General features: G+C 36.1%; 1 protein-coding gene across 1 annotated transcript in view; it reads left to right on the plus strand.

Moving 5' to 3' along the window:
* The window catches only part of ACER3 (alkaline ceramidase 3), a 162,595-nt gene that overhangs the window by 57,977 nt on the left and 89,793 nt on the right, over nucleotides 1-14,825 (plus strand). The window contains exon 2 of the mRNA XM_054437810.2: nucleotides 8,080-8,190. Coding sequence (XP_054293785.1) covers nucleotides 8,080-8,190 — 111 coding nt within the window. The remainder of the gene's footprint in view (nucleotides 1-8,079; nucleotides 8,191-14,825) is intronic.

Raw genomic sequence — 14,825 nt, forward strand, 5'->3', positions numbered from 1 at the left:
TGATAACTGTTCTTGAGCTGGTGCAAGTACCAACACAATTCCCAGGTTGCACCTATTTTTGTTTGTTTTTTACTTTTTATTTATATCATAAGTAGTTATGTGGGGTTTTTTTTCAACTTTTATTTTAAATTCAAGAGTACATGTGCAAGTTTGCTATATAGATATTAATTCTTCACACAGCAAGATTGTGGAAGTTCCTATATAATATTCTATGGATCTTTCTCATATCAAATAATCTTTATATGTGTTATTTGGTCATATTTATTATTTTTATCATATTCAATTATTTAAATAATTTAAATATAATTGTTCTTACCCATTTTGCAGGTTAGGAAACTAAGGCTTAAGCACAAATAAGTTGCCTAAGTTCACACAGCTAGAAGGTGGTAGTAGATAGGAACACAGTGATGCCTACTCTAGATTGTGAAGATGAATTTAGATGATCTCCCTATCTACATCCAGCTCTGAAGTCTCTGAAGCTCTGGGAATGTTTAACATTATTTGAACATCTGCATAATCAGTAAAATATTTGGCAAAATGAACTTGCATTGGGGAAAAGTGCTGGGTTGCTTTCAGGCTCAAACCAGTTACAGCTTTCATCAAGCTAATTTGCTGACTGGGCAGGAGGGCTTTTCACAGTGGCAGTGAAGCAATATATATCACTTTTTCAGCTTCACTAGATTTTAATGCTTCTATTTATTTATCTTTAGCTCTGGGTGATGGTTTTACAGTTGTAAATACAACCGAGCTCTAAATTGTTTATCCAGTCACCTCAGGGTTTTGTGTATTTAGCCAAATGTTGGAAAACCGTTTAGATTGTGGAACACACTGGCTCCACCTACTGTCCTATGAGAAAACACTTTCCTACCGTATTCACAGTTCTCTTAAATTGTACCCTTTTGCACATTGTGCTTTTCCCCAAACTTTCTTTCTCATATTTTTGATATTTGAGTTTCCGTTTACCTTGCTGAAAGATAAATTTACCTATTAAGAAATCGTGAAATTACTGTAACGTTGTCAGTCTTGCCTGTAATTTATATTATAAGGAGAATGTGTTTGGGGGTATAAAAATATCATAGTTTTCAAAAATCTAAATCTATATCAAAATAAGACTTTCCCCCTAGAAAAAAGTTTTCAAAATATTTTAGTACACTATTGTGTGGTGTATGAATGAATATCTCGTTTTTATTTCCAGAACAGAAACTTTTAATTGAATTTTCTGGAAGCAGTTAACCTCAAATCCAATTAAACTCTTAGTAGAAGTAATTTTATTTTCTACCATTCATCTTTTCAATACTTTAGTTTTCAATTATAAAGACAATATAGCAACATTGTAAAAAATATGGAAAAGGGGGGAAATCTATTATTTAACCTGCTTAAACGTTTATTCTTAATTTCTTGGTTAGGGAACCCTCGCCAACTATAGTTTTACCAAGTCATGATTGATGAAAACATAGTTTTATAATTGTGGTAGTTATCAATTTATTACTTCTTAGCTCTGAGTTCAACATTGATTGTATGGTTGGTGAAAATGGACCTGAGCCCTTTGAATATTTTCCTTTGACAGCTGGCTGGATGTTAAATTTTGTCAATAGAGGGCGCTAGAGAGACATTGCAAGAGGAAGAGATTTTCCTTCCTGGTTCTGGTGTGCTGGCTTGGCAACTTCTCTGGCGCCAGCTCTTGCAGTCCAAGTGGCTTAATAGCTTCTGGCTCCTACAGTGCTGAGGCTTCCCCAGTGCCCAGCTCTTAAAGCTTGGTCAGCTTCTGGTACCAGGCTATTGCAGAACGTGGCTGTCAGCAGCACCTAGTGGTCAGTAGCTTCCCCTGCCCACCTACCTCCCCGCTCTATGTGATTAGCTTTGGCTGGCACCCTAGAGGGCAGATTTCTGACAAGTTCTGAACAGTAGATTTCAGCAAGCTCTGTGGGTATAGCACCACAGCAACTTCTCGGCTATTCAGTGAACCATGGTCATGCCTTCTCCAGCAAGGTCTGCATCTCAGCCTTGGGGAAACCTCTTTTTTAATGCTCTATCTCAGCCTTAGGGGTAGTGGCTGCTCTTTACCTCTGTTATTCTTTTATTCTGTAGAGTTTTCTTTACTTGTGACTAGCCTGTCTCTCCTTACTCTTATAAGTTAATAATTCTGTATTCGAATTAGTCTGGTTTATCTTTCCTGATTGAACTCTGACTTTTTTTTTTTTTTTTTTTAACAGATAGGGTCTTGCTCTGTCATCCAGGCTGGAGTGCAGTGGTGTGATCATGGCTCACTGCAGCCTCAGCCTCCCAGGCTCAAGCAATCCTCCCACCTCAGCCTTCTGAGCAGCTAAGACCACGGGCAAGTGCCACTATGCCTGGCTAATTTTAAAAAATTTTTTGTAGAGATGGGTTCTCCTTATGTTGCCCAGGCTGGTGTCAAACTCCTGGGCTCAAGCAATCCTCCCCCCTTGGCTTTCCAAAGTGCTGGGATTATTATAGCCATGATCCACAATGCCTGGGCTGAAACCATTTTTTTACCCAAAGTTTTAAGTCCACGATCATTTTATGTGCATTATTTTGCTTAGTAAAGTTAAATTAGCTAACATGTATAGCTATATAAGCTAAATTGCTTATTTACAAAGCAATTACATATCTATTATTCTTTAAATCAGCTTTTTAAAAGTAACCTTTTATTCTTTTTTTCTGACTTTACAGTCTTATCTGATTTATCAATTTTTTGCCTTTGTGGTTAATCCTTTTCATGTCCTACTTAAAAAAATCATTGCCTCTCCAAGGTGATAAAGATGTTCTCCCATATTTTCTTCTGAAGGTTTTATTGTTTTACCGTTTACATTTAGATCTGTAGTACATCTGGAATTTATTTTTAATTAAAACAAATTTTTAATTGTTTATCAAATTGAGCAGCCCTTGAACCAGAATGGGTTCAGAGAATCTCCCATCTGGAATTTATTTTTGTGTAAGGAGTGTGAACCTGGGATCCAGATTAATTTTTTTCCTATATGAATATGCAGTTGATCCATTATCTGTATTGAAAAGACCATCCTTTCCCTAATACACCGCAGGCTTATGTTTGTCATAAATCAGGTGATTGTAAATGTTAATATGTTCTTATAATCTTACCTGTTCTATTTAACCTTGTTAGTCGGCCTTGATATCTAGTAGTGTAAATACTCCAGGTTTGTTGTTACTCAAGATTGTCTTGGCTCTTCTTGGCCTTTTGTATTTCATATAAAGTTAAGAATCAGCTTTTCAATTTGTACCCAAAACCATTTGGGATTTTTATTAGTATTATGTCTTATATGTCTTTGTCAGATTTATTCCTAGATATGTGATGTGTTTTGATGCTATTGCAAATTATATCTGTAACACCAAAACTGCAATTATGTGTTCAGATTGTCACTCTGACCCAGGAATCCTTCAGATATTTGAAGATAGCAGTCATTCCATTCCTTATATGTTGTGTTTTATTTATTTAGTATATTATGCCTTTATATGAGTCTCTACTCTGAATGCTTTAGTATTTCTGTTTTGTTTAGGGTGCCACAAATAGATAAACATCCCAATGAGAAGCTGAATTGAAGCAGAGAAAAGTAGGAGGACCACTATCTAGCTCTTTCCATTTTTACCTCTGAATACTAGTATATTGAGATTTTCCTCCCAGAATAGCCTACTGTCATCTTTCTGTCTTTGGAACTTTCTATCAGGATTGTCCTTACTCTCTCTAACAAGCCTATATTTGTGGTTTGCAATTCTTCATTCTAATTTGTAAAACTTGTGCATTGTCCTTAAATGAGTTTCATATAGTTTGTAAGACCCTCCTCCACTCCCTGCCTCCAGGTAATTTGAAATGTATTACTGACTTCCATACTATTGACATTTCAGCTAAATTTAATATTATCTGTACGTTTGGGCATGCTTCCATTGCTTTATCTTAGTCATCAGTAAATATTTTCATTAGTTTGAATCTTAGGGCACTCCTGAATGGTAAAATATTCAACATCTCCTACAGGTTTACTTTAAACTATTGATAACTGCTGTTTGGATATATAACTCTCAATCTGTCTGGCTCCCCACCTTACATTTTCATACCCTACCTAGGCAAATTACTTTATTCTTTGTACAGTTTGGAATTCATTTAATATGTTCTGAATAAAATACTCTGATATAATTTCTAAAACATTATAATTAATAAGCACCCTCTGTGTGAACATTGTGCTAGCACATCTAGTGAGAGGAACATTGGCTATAAGGACAGATAGACCTGGAATAAAATCTTGCCACCACTATTTGCTTATTGTGAGAACTTGGAATTGTATACTGTATAAATTGTATAATTTCTTAACCTGCTTTTACTGTTTATTTTTAATAGGGACAATAATACTTCACAAGATTAGTTGTGAGAAGCAAGTAAGATAGCACATGTAAAATATATAAAGTTCAGTACCTGGTACTTAATAGGCTCAGCATATTTTTGTTCCTTTCTCTCCTTTCACGGTCCAGCTCAAATCTTAATACATTTACGAAACTATTCCCAACGATCTTACTCCCTCTCCTAAATGGTTTCTGTATTAATTTTTATTTTATCAAAGCAACATATAAAAAAAGATTAAAAAATCTAGATAATGCTAAACAACTTTAACAAAACCAGAAGGCAATGCTCTTTCCCAACCCTTCTTTGCTTCCCACTGTCCAATTCTACTCCCCAGAAGCAAAATTAAAAAAAAAAAAAAAACCCAGCTGGATTGAGGTATAATTGAGATACAAAACAGACTGCACCTATTTAAAGTGTACAAATTAAATTTTGACATTGGCTTATACTTGTGAAACCATCAAAAACAAGATAGTAACATATCCTTCACCTCCAAGTTTTATTTTATTACTTTGTAAGCCCTCCTTCTGCATTGAACTGTTCCACCATTTCTCCCGCAGCAACCACTGATCTTCTTCCTGTCACTGTAGATTAGTTTGCATTTTCTAGCCTTTTATATGATCTGTTTTAGTCCTTGTCTGCTAATTCTAACATCTGTTCTGGGTTGGTTCCAGTTGATTATTTTCCTCATGGATCATGTTTCTTGCTTTTTTTGTATGCCTGGTAATCTTTGATTGAATACCAGATAGCGTGCTTTTTTTAACTTTGTTAGGTGCTGAATAATTTTTGTATTACTATAAATAGTCTTGAATTTTGTTCTCGATTTCAGTGAAGCTACTTGGAAACAGTTTGATCCTTTTGGATTTTGCTTTTGTGATTTGTTAGGTGTGTCTGGAACAGGGTTCAGTCTAGTACTAGCTATTCCCTATTACTGAAGCCAGGCCTTCTTGATTCCTTTATCCAATGCCCAGTGTGATACAAATGTTACTATTTCAGCTTGTGGGAGTAGGCACTGTTTCTGGCTATGTGTGTACTGGCTACGTGTGAACACCTGGTACTGTTCCCTCTAATATTTTCACCATGATTCTTTCCTGGCTTTGACTAGTTTGCTCCTACACATCTGCTGATCAGTCTTCTGCTGAATAGTTAGGGGGCCCTTTATAGATTTCCTGAGTTCTTTCTCTCTGAAGTTGTCTCTCATATACTGTCTCCTGTGAAATCTAGTCACCTTGGTCTTCCTGAACTCACCGCTTTGTTTCCTCATCAGGGAGCCTGCCAAGCTCCCCGTGGGTACTCCCTCCTTATGCTGTGGCTTGAGTACTCCAGGCAGTAAGTTAGGGGCAAGCACAGGGGCCTCCATTTGTTTCTTGGTTTCTTGGGAATCATTGCCTGATGTCTATTGTCTTGAAAATAGTTGTTTCATATATTTTGTCTCCTCTCCCCTTCCCTTTTCTCCCCTCTTCTCCTTATTTCAGGTAAGAGGATAAATCTGGTTCTTGTTTCTTGATCTTGTGTGGAAACAGAAGTCTGACAACAACTTTGTTAACATTTATTTTATTTATTTATGTATTTATTTATTTATTTATTTTTGTGGAGATGAGTCTCACTGTGTTGCCCAGGCTGTTCTAGAACTCCTGGGCTCAAGCGATCCTCCCACCTTGGTCTCCAAAAGTGCTAAGATTACAAGTGTGAGCCACTGCCCCTGGCCAGCTATTTTTTTTTTTATTATTATTAATTTGGCTTCAGATTTCTGAATAACTTGCTTACAGTCCTATTTCTGGATCTGTAAATTTAAGATATTGTCTGTTGTCTTCTAGTTTTGGTGGTTGGGGATTTCACTTTTTTATACCATCCCTGCTTTCCCCACTATATTTTCTCAATAAAGTCAGAGCATAATTTTTTACTAAATAAGTAGTTAGGATGTAACATCCATAATATCAATATGGCTATGTAAATAATGTGCACTGCTAAGCCAGATAGTGTACTCTATGGTAACATTTCTTTCTGTGTAGACTACTAAAAATACAAAAATTACCTGGGCATGATGGCATGCACCTGTGTTCCCAGCTACTTGGGAGGCTGAGACACAAGAATCTCTTGAACCCAGGAGGTGGAGGTTGCAGTGAGCTGAGATCACGCCGCTGCACTCCAGCCTGGGCAACAGAGGAAGACTCTGTCAAAAAAAAAAAAAAAACACCAAAAATTTGTCCACAGCAAATACATAGGGTTAATATTAATATCCCTTTTACAAGAAGGGCTCCTTCTTATAGAAAAAGGAAAGACCAATAGAAAAACTGGCACAGGGCATGAAATACATTTCATAGGAGAAGAAATACAAAAGAACATAAAATTATACCCATCCTTATTCATTGTAAAAGAAAGAACGATGCGTCCATATTTTCTTTTACTACTTTTTGGGCCAATAGATTTATTTCTTGACTTGGCAATCTCATTTCTGTGTGTCTGTTTTACAGATATACCTGCACTTGTAAATATATATGGTTATTCATTGCAATATTGCTTGTAATAGTGAGAATGGGAAATAACCTGAATGTTTACAGTTATAGAGGACTGGTTGAATGAGTTATAGTACAATTTTTCCAACACTTCTGTCAAATGCCCATTGGCATTTTTTTCCCAAAATTTTTTAATTTATCAAATTGTCTATCCTTTTCTTCCTTTTCTTCTTGGAAATTTCTTTCCTGCAGTTCTTGGTTCTCCTGCCACAGTTTGGATGGACTGTGTGGTCCCTGGTCCTTTTGCAGTCTTGAGCCTTTTCTTTGCCTCCTGTGTTGCAGCCCATGTTTCTTAGCTCTCGTGTCATCCTTTCTCATGGTCAATTTCCTTGTTTGCACTCATTACATTCTCCAGTTGATTCCAGAGAAAAGATATGTTGTAAGTATATTTTTTTCATCCTTGACTGTTTGAAAATGTTTTCTTCTCCCCTCTCAGTGAATTGATTATTTGTCTTGATATTAGCACCTCTGCTGAAAATCATTCTTTTGAAATTTGGAAAATATTGTGCCCCTTTATTCTTCTGATAATCAAATTTATAAAATACTGTTTAGCCATTTCTTTCTCCATTTTATTTACTTATAAATTCTACTGGGGTTTTTTACTATTCCTTTGCTATTCATGTTTGCACTTTGTTTTTGTGAAGACAGGAGCAAAGATCAAATTAAGATCCATTAATTAAGCCTTCTATGTTTTACTAGAAACAGAAACTAGAAATTAAAACATTACTAGAAAATGAAATGTTAAAGAGACATACAAAATGTAAACTGCAATTTGTTGCTTTTTTATTCCAAGTAACAAAATTAAGCCAATCCTGTATTCATCATGTCATATTGCATCCATGGACCACAATTTCAGTGCATCGGTATGGGCTGCCTCCCCCAACTCATTTTTTGCTGTATCTCTGAGGTTCTTCCTGAGATCTTTTTCTTGCTTGCCTTTAGAAATTAGAATTTCCTTTAGTGGGTTTGCTGGTGGAAAATTTTTAGTTTCATTTGTCTGAAATATCTTTATTTTATTTGGATTATTGTGAGAAATTTTTGGTGAGTACAGAATTTTTTTTCAGCACCTTGAAAATATCTTCCCAATGTCTTTCTGAGAAGTTACTTGTGTAATTGTTGTTAAAGGCTACATGAATGTATCTTTATTTAAAGTGTTATTGATTAACCTAAATGTCTTCTTATGTTTTTCTCTTAAAGGGAATACAGTGAGTAACCTGATCATGATTATACCTCCAATGTTCGGTGCAATTCAGAGTGTTAGAGACGGTCTGGAAAAACGGTACATTGCTTCTTATTTAGCACTCACAGGTATGTATAACACTATATCTGAAGAAATGTACAGTATTCAAATAGGCCATTTTTCTCATTCATTTCTAAAAGCAGTTTTCAATTTTGTGTTATTACATAACTTGAATATATTCTGAAATTTCTTAGTTAAAACTCCAAAAACCTTGCCAGTGAATTGAACTGCATTTTGAATAAAATGTTTTAGAAATTACAAAATATTTTAAGCATACAAAAAAGAATAGAGATAATATAACAAATATACCCACACATCTTACTACCCAGTTTTGTCAGGTCCTAACAATTTATAATATTCGTTTCAGATCTTTTTCCTTTTTAAGGAAATTACTACAGATAAAATTAAAACTCCTTTGTATTCCTCCCTGATTGTATCCCCCTCAGCCTCCCAGCCCATCCCCTAAGAGCTAGCCTCAATCCTGAATTTGATGCTTATGATTTCCTCCTGTTTTCACGTTTATACTATGTATGTATATATCCTTAGAAGTATACATAGTATGGTTTTGCATAGTTTTAAACTTTTTGGAAAGGATACCATCCAACCTTTTGTGACTTACGTATATTCCACTTGTCTATGAAGTGGAGGACTGTGTCTTAATGATCTTCGCGTCCCTATTGTCTGGCAGTTTAGTGTTCCTCAATAAGTACTGGATGGATGGGTAAATCAGCTATACCAGAGCCTAACGTAGTGAAATCACTTCAGTCTTCTGTCATGTTCTTGCATCATCATAATAAATAAAAAATACCAAATAAAGTAGATTCTTTCTAGTAGTTTCATTTTTTCATTTTCTTTTCTTTTCTGTTTTTTTTTTTTATTATTATACTTTAAGTTCTAGGGTACACATGCACAACGTGCAGGTTTCTTACATATGAATACATGTGCCATGTTGGTGTGCTGCATCCATTAACTCATCATTTACATTAGGTATATCTCCTAATGCTATCCATCCCCCCTTCCCCTACCCCATAACAGTCCCCGGTGTGTGATGTTCCCCTTCCTGTGTCCAAGTGTTCTCATTGTTTAGTTCCCACCTATAAGTGAGAACATGCAGTGTTTGGTTTTTTGCCCTTCCGATAGTTTGCTGAGAATGATGGTTTCCAACTTCATCCATGTCCCTACAAAGGACATGAACTCATCCTTTTTTATGGCTGCATAGTATTCCATGGTGTATATGTGCCACATTTTCTTAATCCACTCTATCATTGATGGACATCTGGGTTGGTTCCAAGTCTTTGCTATTGTGAATAGTGCCACAATAAACATACGTGTGCATGTGTCTTTATAGCAGCATGATTTATAATCCTTTGGGTATATACCCAATAATGGGATGGCTGGGTCAAACGGTATTTCTAGTTCTAGATCCTTGAGGAATCGCCACACTGTCTTCCACCATGGTTGAACTAGTTTACACTCCCACCAACAGTGTAAAAGTGTTCCTATTTCTCCACATCCTCTCCAGCACGTGTTGTTTCCTGACTTTTTAATGATCACCATTCTAACTGGTATGAGATGGTATCTCATTGTGGTTTTGATTTGCATTTCTCTGATGGCCAGTGGTGGTGAGCATTTTTTCATGTGTTTTTTGGCTGCATAAATGTCTTCTTTTGAGAAGTGTCTGTTCATGTCCTTCGCCCACTTTTTGATGGAGTTGTTTGTTTTTTTCTTGTAAATTTGTTTGAGTTCTTTCTAGATTCTGGATACTAGCCCTTTGTCAGATGAGTAGATTGCAAAAATTTTCTCCCATTCAGTAGGTTGCCTGTTCACTCTGATGATAGTTTCTTTTGCTGTGCAGAAGCTCTTTATTTTAATTAGATCCCATTTGTCAATTTTGGCTTTTGTTGCCATTGCTTTTGGTGTTTTAGACATGAAGTCCTTGCCCATACCTATGTCCTGAATGCTATTGCCTAGGTTTTCTTTTAGGGTTTTTATGGTTTTAGGTCTAACATGTAAGTCTTTGATCCATCTTCAATTAATTTTTGTGTAAGGTGTAAGGAAGGGATCCAGTTTCAGTTTTCTACATATGGCTAGCCAGTTTCCCCAGCACCATTTATTAAATAGGGAATCCTTTCCCCATTGCTTGTTTTTGTCAGGTTTGTCAAAGATCAGATGGTTGTAGATGTGTGGTATTATTTCTGAGGGCTCTGTTCTGTTCCATTGGTCTATATCTCTGTTTTGGTACCAGTACCATGCTGTTTTGGTTACTGTAGCTTTGTAGTATAGTTTGAAGTCAGGTAGAGTGATGCCTCCAGCTTTGTTCTTTTGGCTTAGGATTGACTTGGCAATGCGGGCTCTTTTTTAGTTCCATATGAACTTTAAAGTAGTTTTTTCCAATTCTGTGAAGAAAGTCATTGGTAGCTTGATGGGGATGGCATTGAATCTATAAATTACTTTGGGTAGTATGGCCATTTTCACGATATTGATTCTTCCTACCCATGAGCATGGAATGTTCTTCCATTTGTTTGTGTCCTCTTTTATTTCATTGAGCAGTGGTTTGTAGTTCTCCTTGAAGAGGTCCTTCACATCCCTTGTAAGTTGGATTCCTAGGTATTTTATTCTCTTTGAAGCAATTGTGAATGGGAGTTCACTCATGATTTGGCTCTCTGTTTGTCTGTTATTGATGTATAAGAATGCTTGTGATTTTTGCACATTGATTTTGTATCCTGAGACTTTGCTGAAGTTGCTTATCAGCTTAAGGAGATTTTGGGCTGAGACGATGGGGTTTTCTAGATATACAATCATGTCATCTGCAAACAGGGACAATTTGACTTCCTCTTTCCCTAACTGAATGCCCTTTGTTTCTTTCTCCTGCCTGATTGCCCTGGCCAGAACTTCCAACACTATGTTGAATTGGAGTGGTGAGAGAGGGCATCCCTGTCTTGTGCCAGTTTTCAAAGGGAATGCTTCCAGTTTTTGCCCATTCAGTATGATATTGGCTGTGGGTTTGTCATAAATAGCTCTTATTATTTTGAAATATGTCCCATCAATACCTAATTTATTGAGAGTTTTTAGCACGAAGGGCTGTTGAATTTTGTCAAAGGCCTTTTCTGCATCTATTGCGATAACCATGTGGTTTTTGTCTTTGGTTCTGTTTATATGCTGGATTACGTTTATTGATTTGCATATGTTGAACCAGCCTTGTATCCCAGGGATGAAGCCCACTTGATCATGGTGGATAAGCTTTTTGATGTGCTGCTGGATTCGGTTTGCCACTATTTTATTGATGATTTTTACATCGATGTTCCTCAGAGATATTGGTCTAAAATTCTCTTTTTTTGTTTTGTCTCTGCCAGGCTTTGGTATTAGGATGATGCTGGCCTCATAAAATGAGTTAGGGAGGATTCCCTCTTTTTCTGTTGATTGGAATAGTTTCAGAAGGAATGGTACCAGCTCTTCATCGTACCTCTGGTAGAATTCAGCTGTGAATCCGTCTGGTCCTGGACTTTTTTTGGTTGGTAGGCTATTATTGCCTCAATTTCAGAGCCTGTCATTGGTGTATTCAGGGATTCATCTTCTTCCTGGTTTAGTCTTGGGAGAGTGTATGTGTCCAGGAATTTATCCATTTCTTCTAGATTTTCTAGTTTATTTGCATAGAGGTGTTTATAGTATTCTCTGATGGTAGTTTGTATTTCTGTGGGATCAGTGGTGATATCCCCTTTATCATTTTTTGTTGTGTCTATTTGATTCTTCTCTCTTTTCTTCTTTATTGATCTTGCTAGCGGTCTATTAATTTTGTTGATCTTTTCAAAAAACCAGCTCCTGGATTGATTGATTTTTTGAAGGGTTTTTTGTGTCTCTACCTCCTTCTACTTTATATGGTATCAACATCACTACCCCTGCTTTTGTATTACTTCTATTTCTTTGATGTATTTTTTATATATTTTTGCCCATTATTTTATGCCCCCTTCACTGCTTCCCCAAATATATACATATTTCATATATATATATATATATGAAACTTCACTATTCTGACTGAAGTGGGCAGTCTTCAATTAGAAATCTTGTAAGCCACTTAAAATCTTTACTCTCTCTATAAAATAGACCCCCCAACATGCAGCCTATTTCCATATAAAATTAGGGTAAAAACAGAAAATGAGAATCAAAACCATTTGGGTGATAGAATTTCTTCTCCACAGCAAACTATGAAACAGAAGGAAGATGTAATACAATACTCCTAACTGAATTAAGTTGCCTCAAACAAAGAAATGTTTCAAAAATGTAAAAACTAATAACAGAAATAGCTCAATTCCTCTCCTCAAAAAAGACGAAACAAAATTAGAATTCATCGAACTTAATAAAGAAATTAAGACTAAATTACAGTGTGCTTGAGGGAGAGTAGAGTCTACTGAATGTTTAATAAGGGCTGTTGTAGAAAGTCAGAGAAACAAGCAAGAAAATTAAAAGGAGATAAAGAAATAAAAAGGGTCAGAGAGAAAAGGATTGAAATGGAAGACAAGCAGAAAAGATCCAACATGCATATAATTGGAGTCCCTAGGTGGCATGGGGGAAACCAGTGGAACATAATTATATTTAAAATTATAATTCAAGACAACTTTCTGGAAATGAAAAAAGACTTTAATATGTATATTGAAAGGTCCAGTTTTGCCTGGTAAACTGATTTAGAATGATCAATTTTGAGATAGAGCCTAGTAAAACTATTGGATTGTAAAAATGAAATTATTGTCAAAGCTCTTGGAAATAAGCCTTGATTACTTACAAGGGACCAAAAATTAGACTGGCATCAGACCTTATCAGTAATATACAAAGAAAATACCAGTGGAGCAGCATTTTCTAAAAAAAATGAAGAGGAAGTATAAGCCACGTATTTTATATTCCAACCAGGTTGTTCTCCAGGTGCTCTAGTTATAGAAAAACAGTTTTAAACCTACAAATACTCATTGAATACCGTACACATGACTCTGTCCTGATTAATCCACTGTTACTGCACTGTTCAATTTAGTAGCTGCTAGTCACATGTTGTAATTTAAATTAATTACATTTAAATAAAATGTAAAATTCAGTTCCTTTGTCACACTAGCCACATTTCAAGTGTTCAATACCCACATATGACTTGTGACTACTATATTGGGCAGTGCAGATATAGAACATCTTCATTACTGCAGAAAGTTCTACCGGCCACACTGTACTAGAATGTCCATCCAGTCATGAGTACTGAAAAAGGCTTAATGCAAAAATAATTCCTAAAACAACAACAAAACACTCTGTATTAGTTTGTTTTCATGCTGCTGATAAAGACATACCCGAGACTAGGAAGAAAAGTCCATACTGGACTTACAGTTCCACATGGCTGGGGAATCATGGCCTTACAATCATGGCAGAAAGCAAGGAGGAGCAAGTCACTTCTTACATGAATGGTGGCAGGCAAAGAGAGAGCTTGTGCAGGAAAACTCCCATTTTCTAAAACCATCAGCTCTTGTGAGACTTATTCACTATCATGAGAACAGCATGGGAAAGACTCACCCCCATAATTCAATCACCTCCCACCGGGTTCCTCCCATGATACATGGGAATTGTGGGAGTTACAATTCAAGATGAGATTTGGGTGGGGACACAGCCAAACCATATTGCACCCCTTTCCTAAATATCAAAAGAATTTATCTTAAAGAGTGAAAAAGGGCCGGGCACAGTGGCTAATGCCTGTAATCTCAGCACTTTGGGAGGCCAAAGCAGGTGGATTGTGTGAGCGCAGGCATTCAAGACCAGCCTGGGCATCATAGTGAGACCCTGTCTCTTTAAAAAAAAAAAAAAGAAAAGAAAAGAAACAAAAAAGAAAAAAGTGAAAAAGACACATTGCTTAGGGAAAGATGGTAAATATAAAATAAAACGTGATAATTATAATAAAACAATATGACAGAGTTGTTTAACTTAACTATAAAAAAAAGATATATTTCATCAAGCCTGGGCAACATAGTAAACCCTTGTCTCTACAGAAAATTAGTCAGGCATGGTGGCACATGCCTGTAGTCCCAGCTACTCAGAAAGCTGGGGTGAGAGGATTGCTTGAGCCTAGGAGGTCATGGCTGCAGTGAGCCAAGATTTTACCACTGCACTCCTGCCTGGGTGACAGAGTGAGACCCTGTCTCAAAAAAAAAAAAAGATTTTCAAATTGGCTCACAAAGCAAAAGCAAGACCCAAGTTTATGCTATGTGCAAAAGATACACCTAAAACAAAGTGATTTAGAAAAGTTTGACATAAAATAATGAGCAAAAATATATCAAAGAAATAGAAATAATAAAAAAGCAGGGGTAGTGATGTTGATACCATATAAAGTAGAATTCCCTTCAAAAAGCATTATATGTGACAAAGAAGCACTTTATAATGCTAAAAGCCATGATTTACAATGAAAATATAACAGTTATTAATGTCTCTGTAACAAATAATATAGCCACCACCTTTATGTGGCAGAAATTGTGGGGGGGCACAAGAAGAAATAAAAACAGATAAATAATAGAAGATTTTATGCTACACTAGGTACAAGAGAAGTCAAGTGACCAAAAAAAAAAAAAAAATTTAAGAAGACCTAAGCAACACAACTAATAAGGCAGATCTTAAAGATTTATGCTGAACTTTACATCCTGATAATAGAGACTATACCCCGTCTCAAGTTAGAATGTTCATAAAA

Source organism: Pongo pygmaeus, chromosome 9, assembly GCF_028885625.2.
Source record: "Pongo pygmaeus isolate AG05252 chromosome 9, NHGRI_mPonPyg2-v2.0_pri, whole genome shotgun sequence".
Taxonomy (NCBI): Eukaryota; Metazoa; Chordata; class Mammalia; order Primates; family Hominidae; genus Pongo; species Pongo pygmaeus.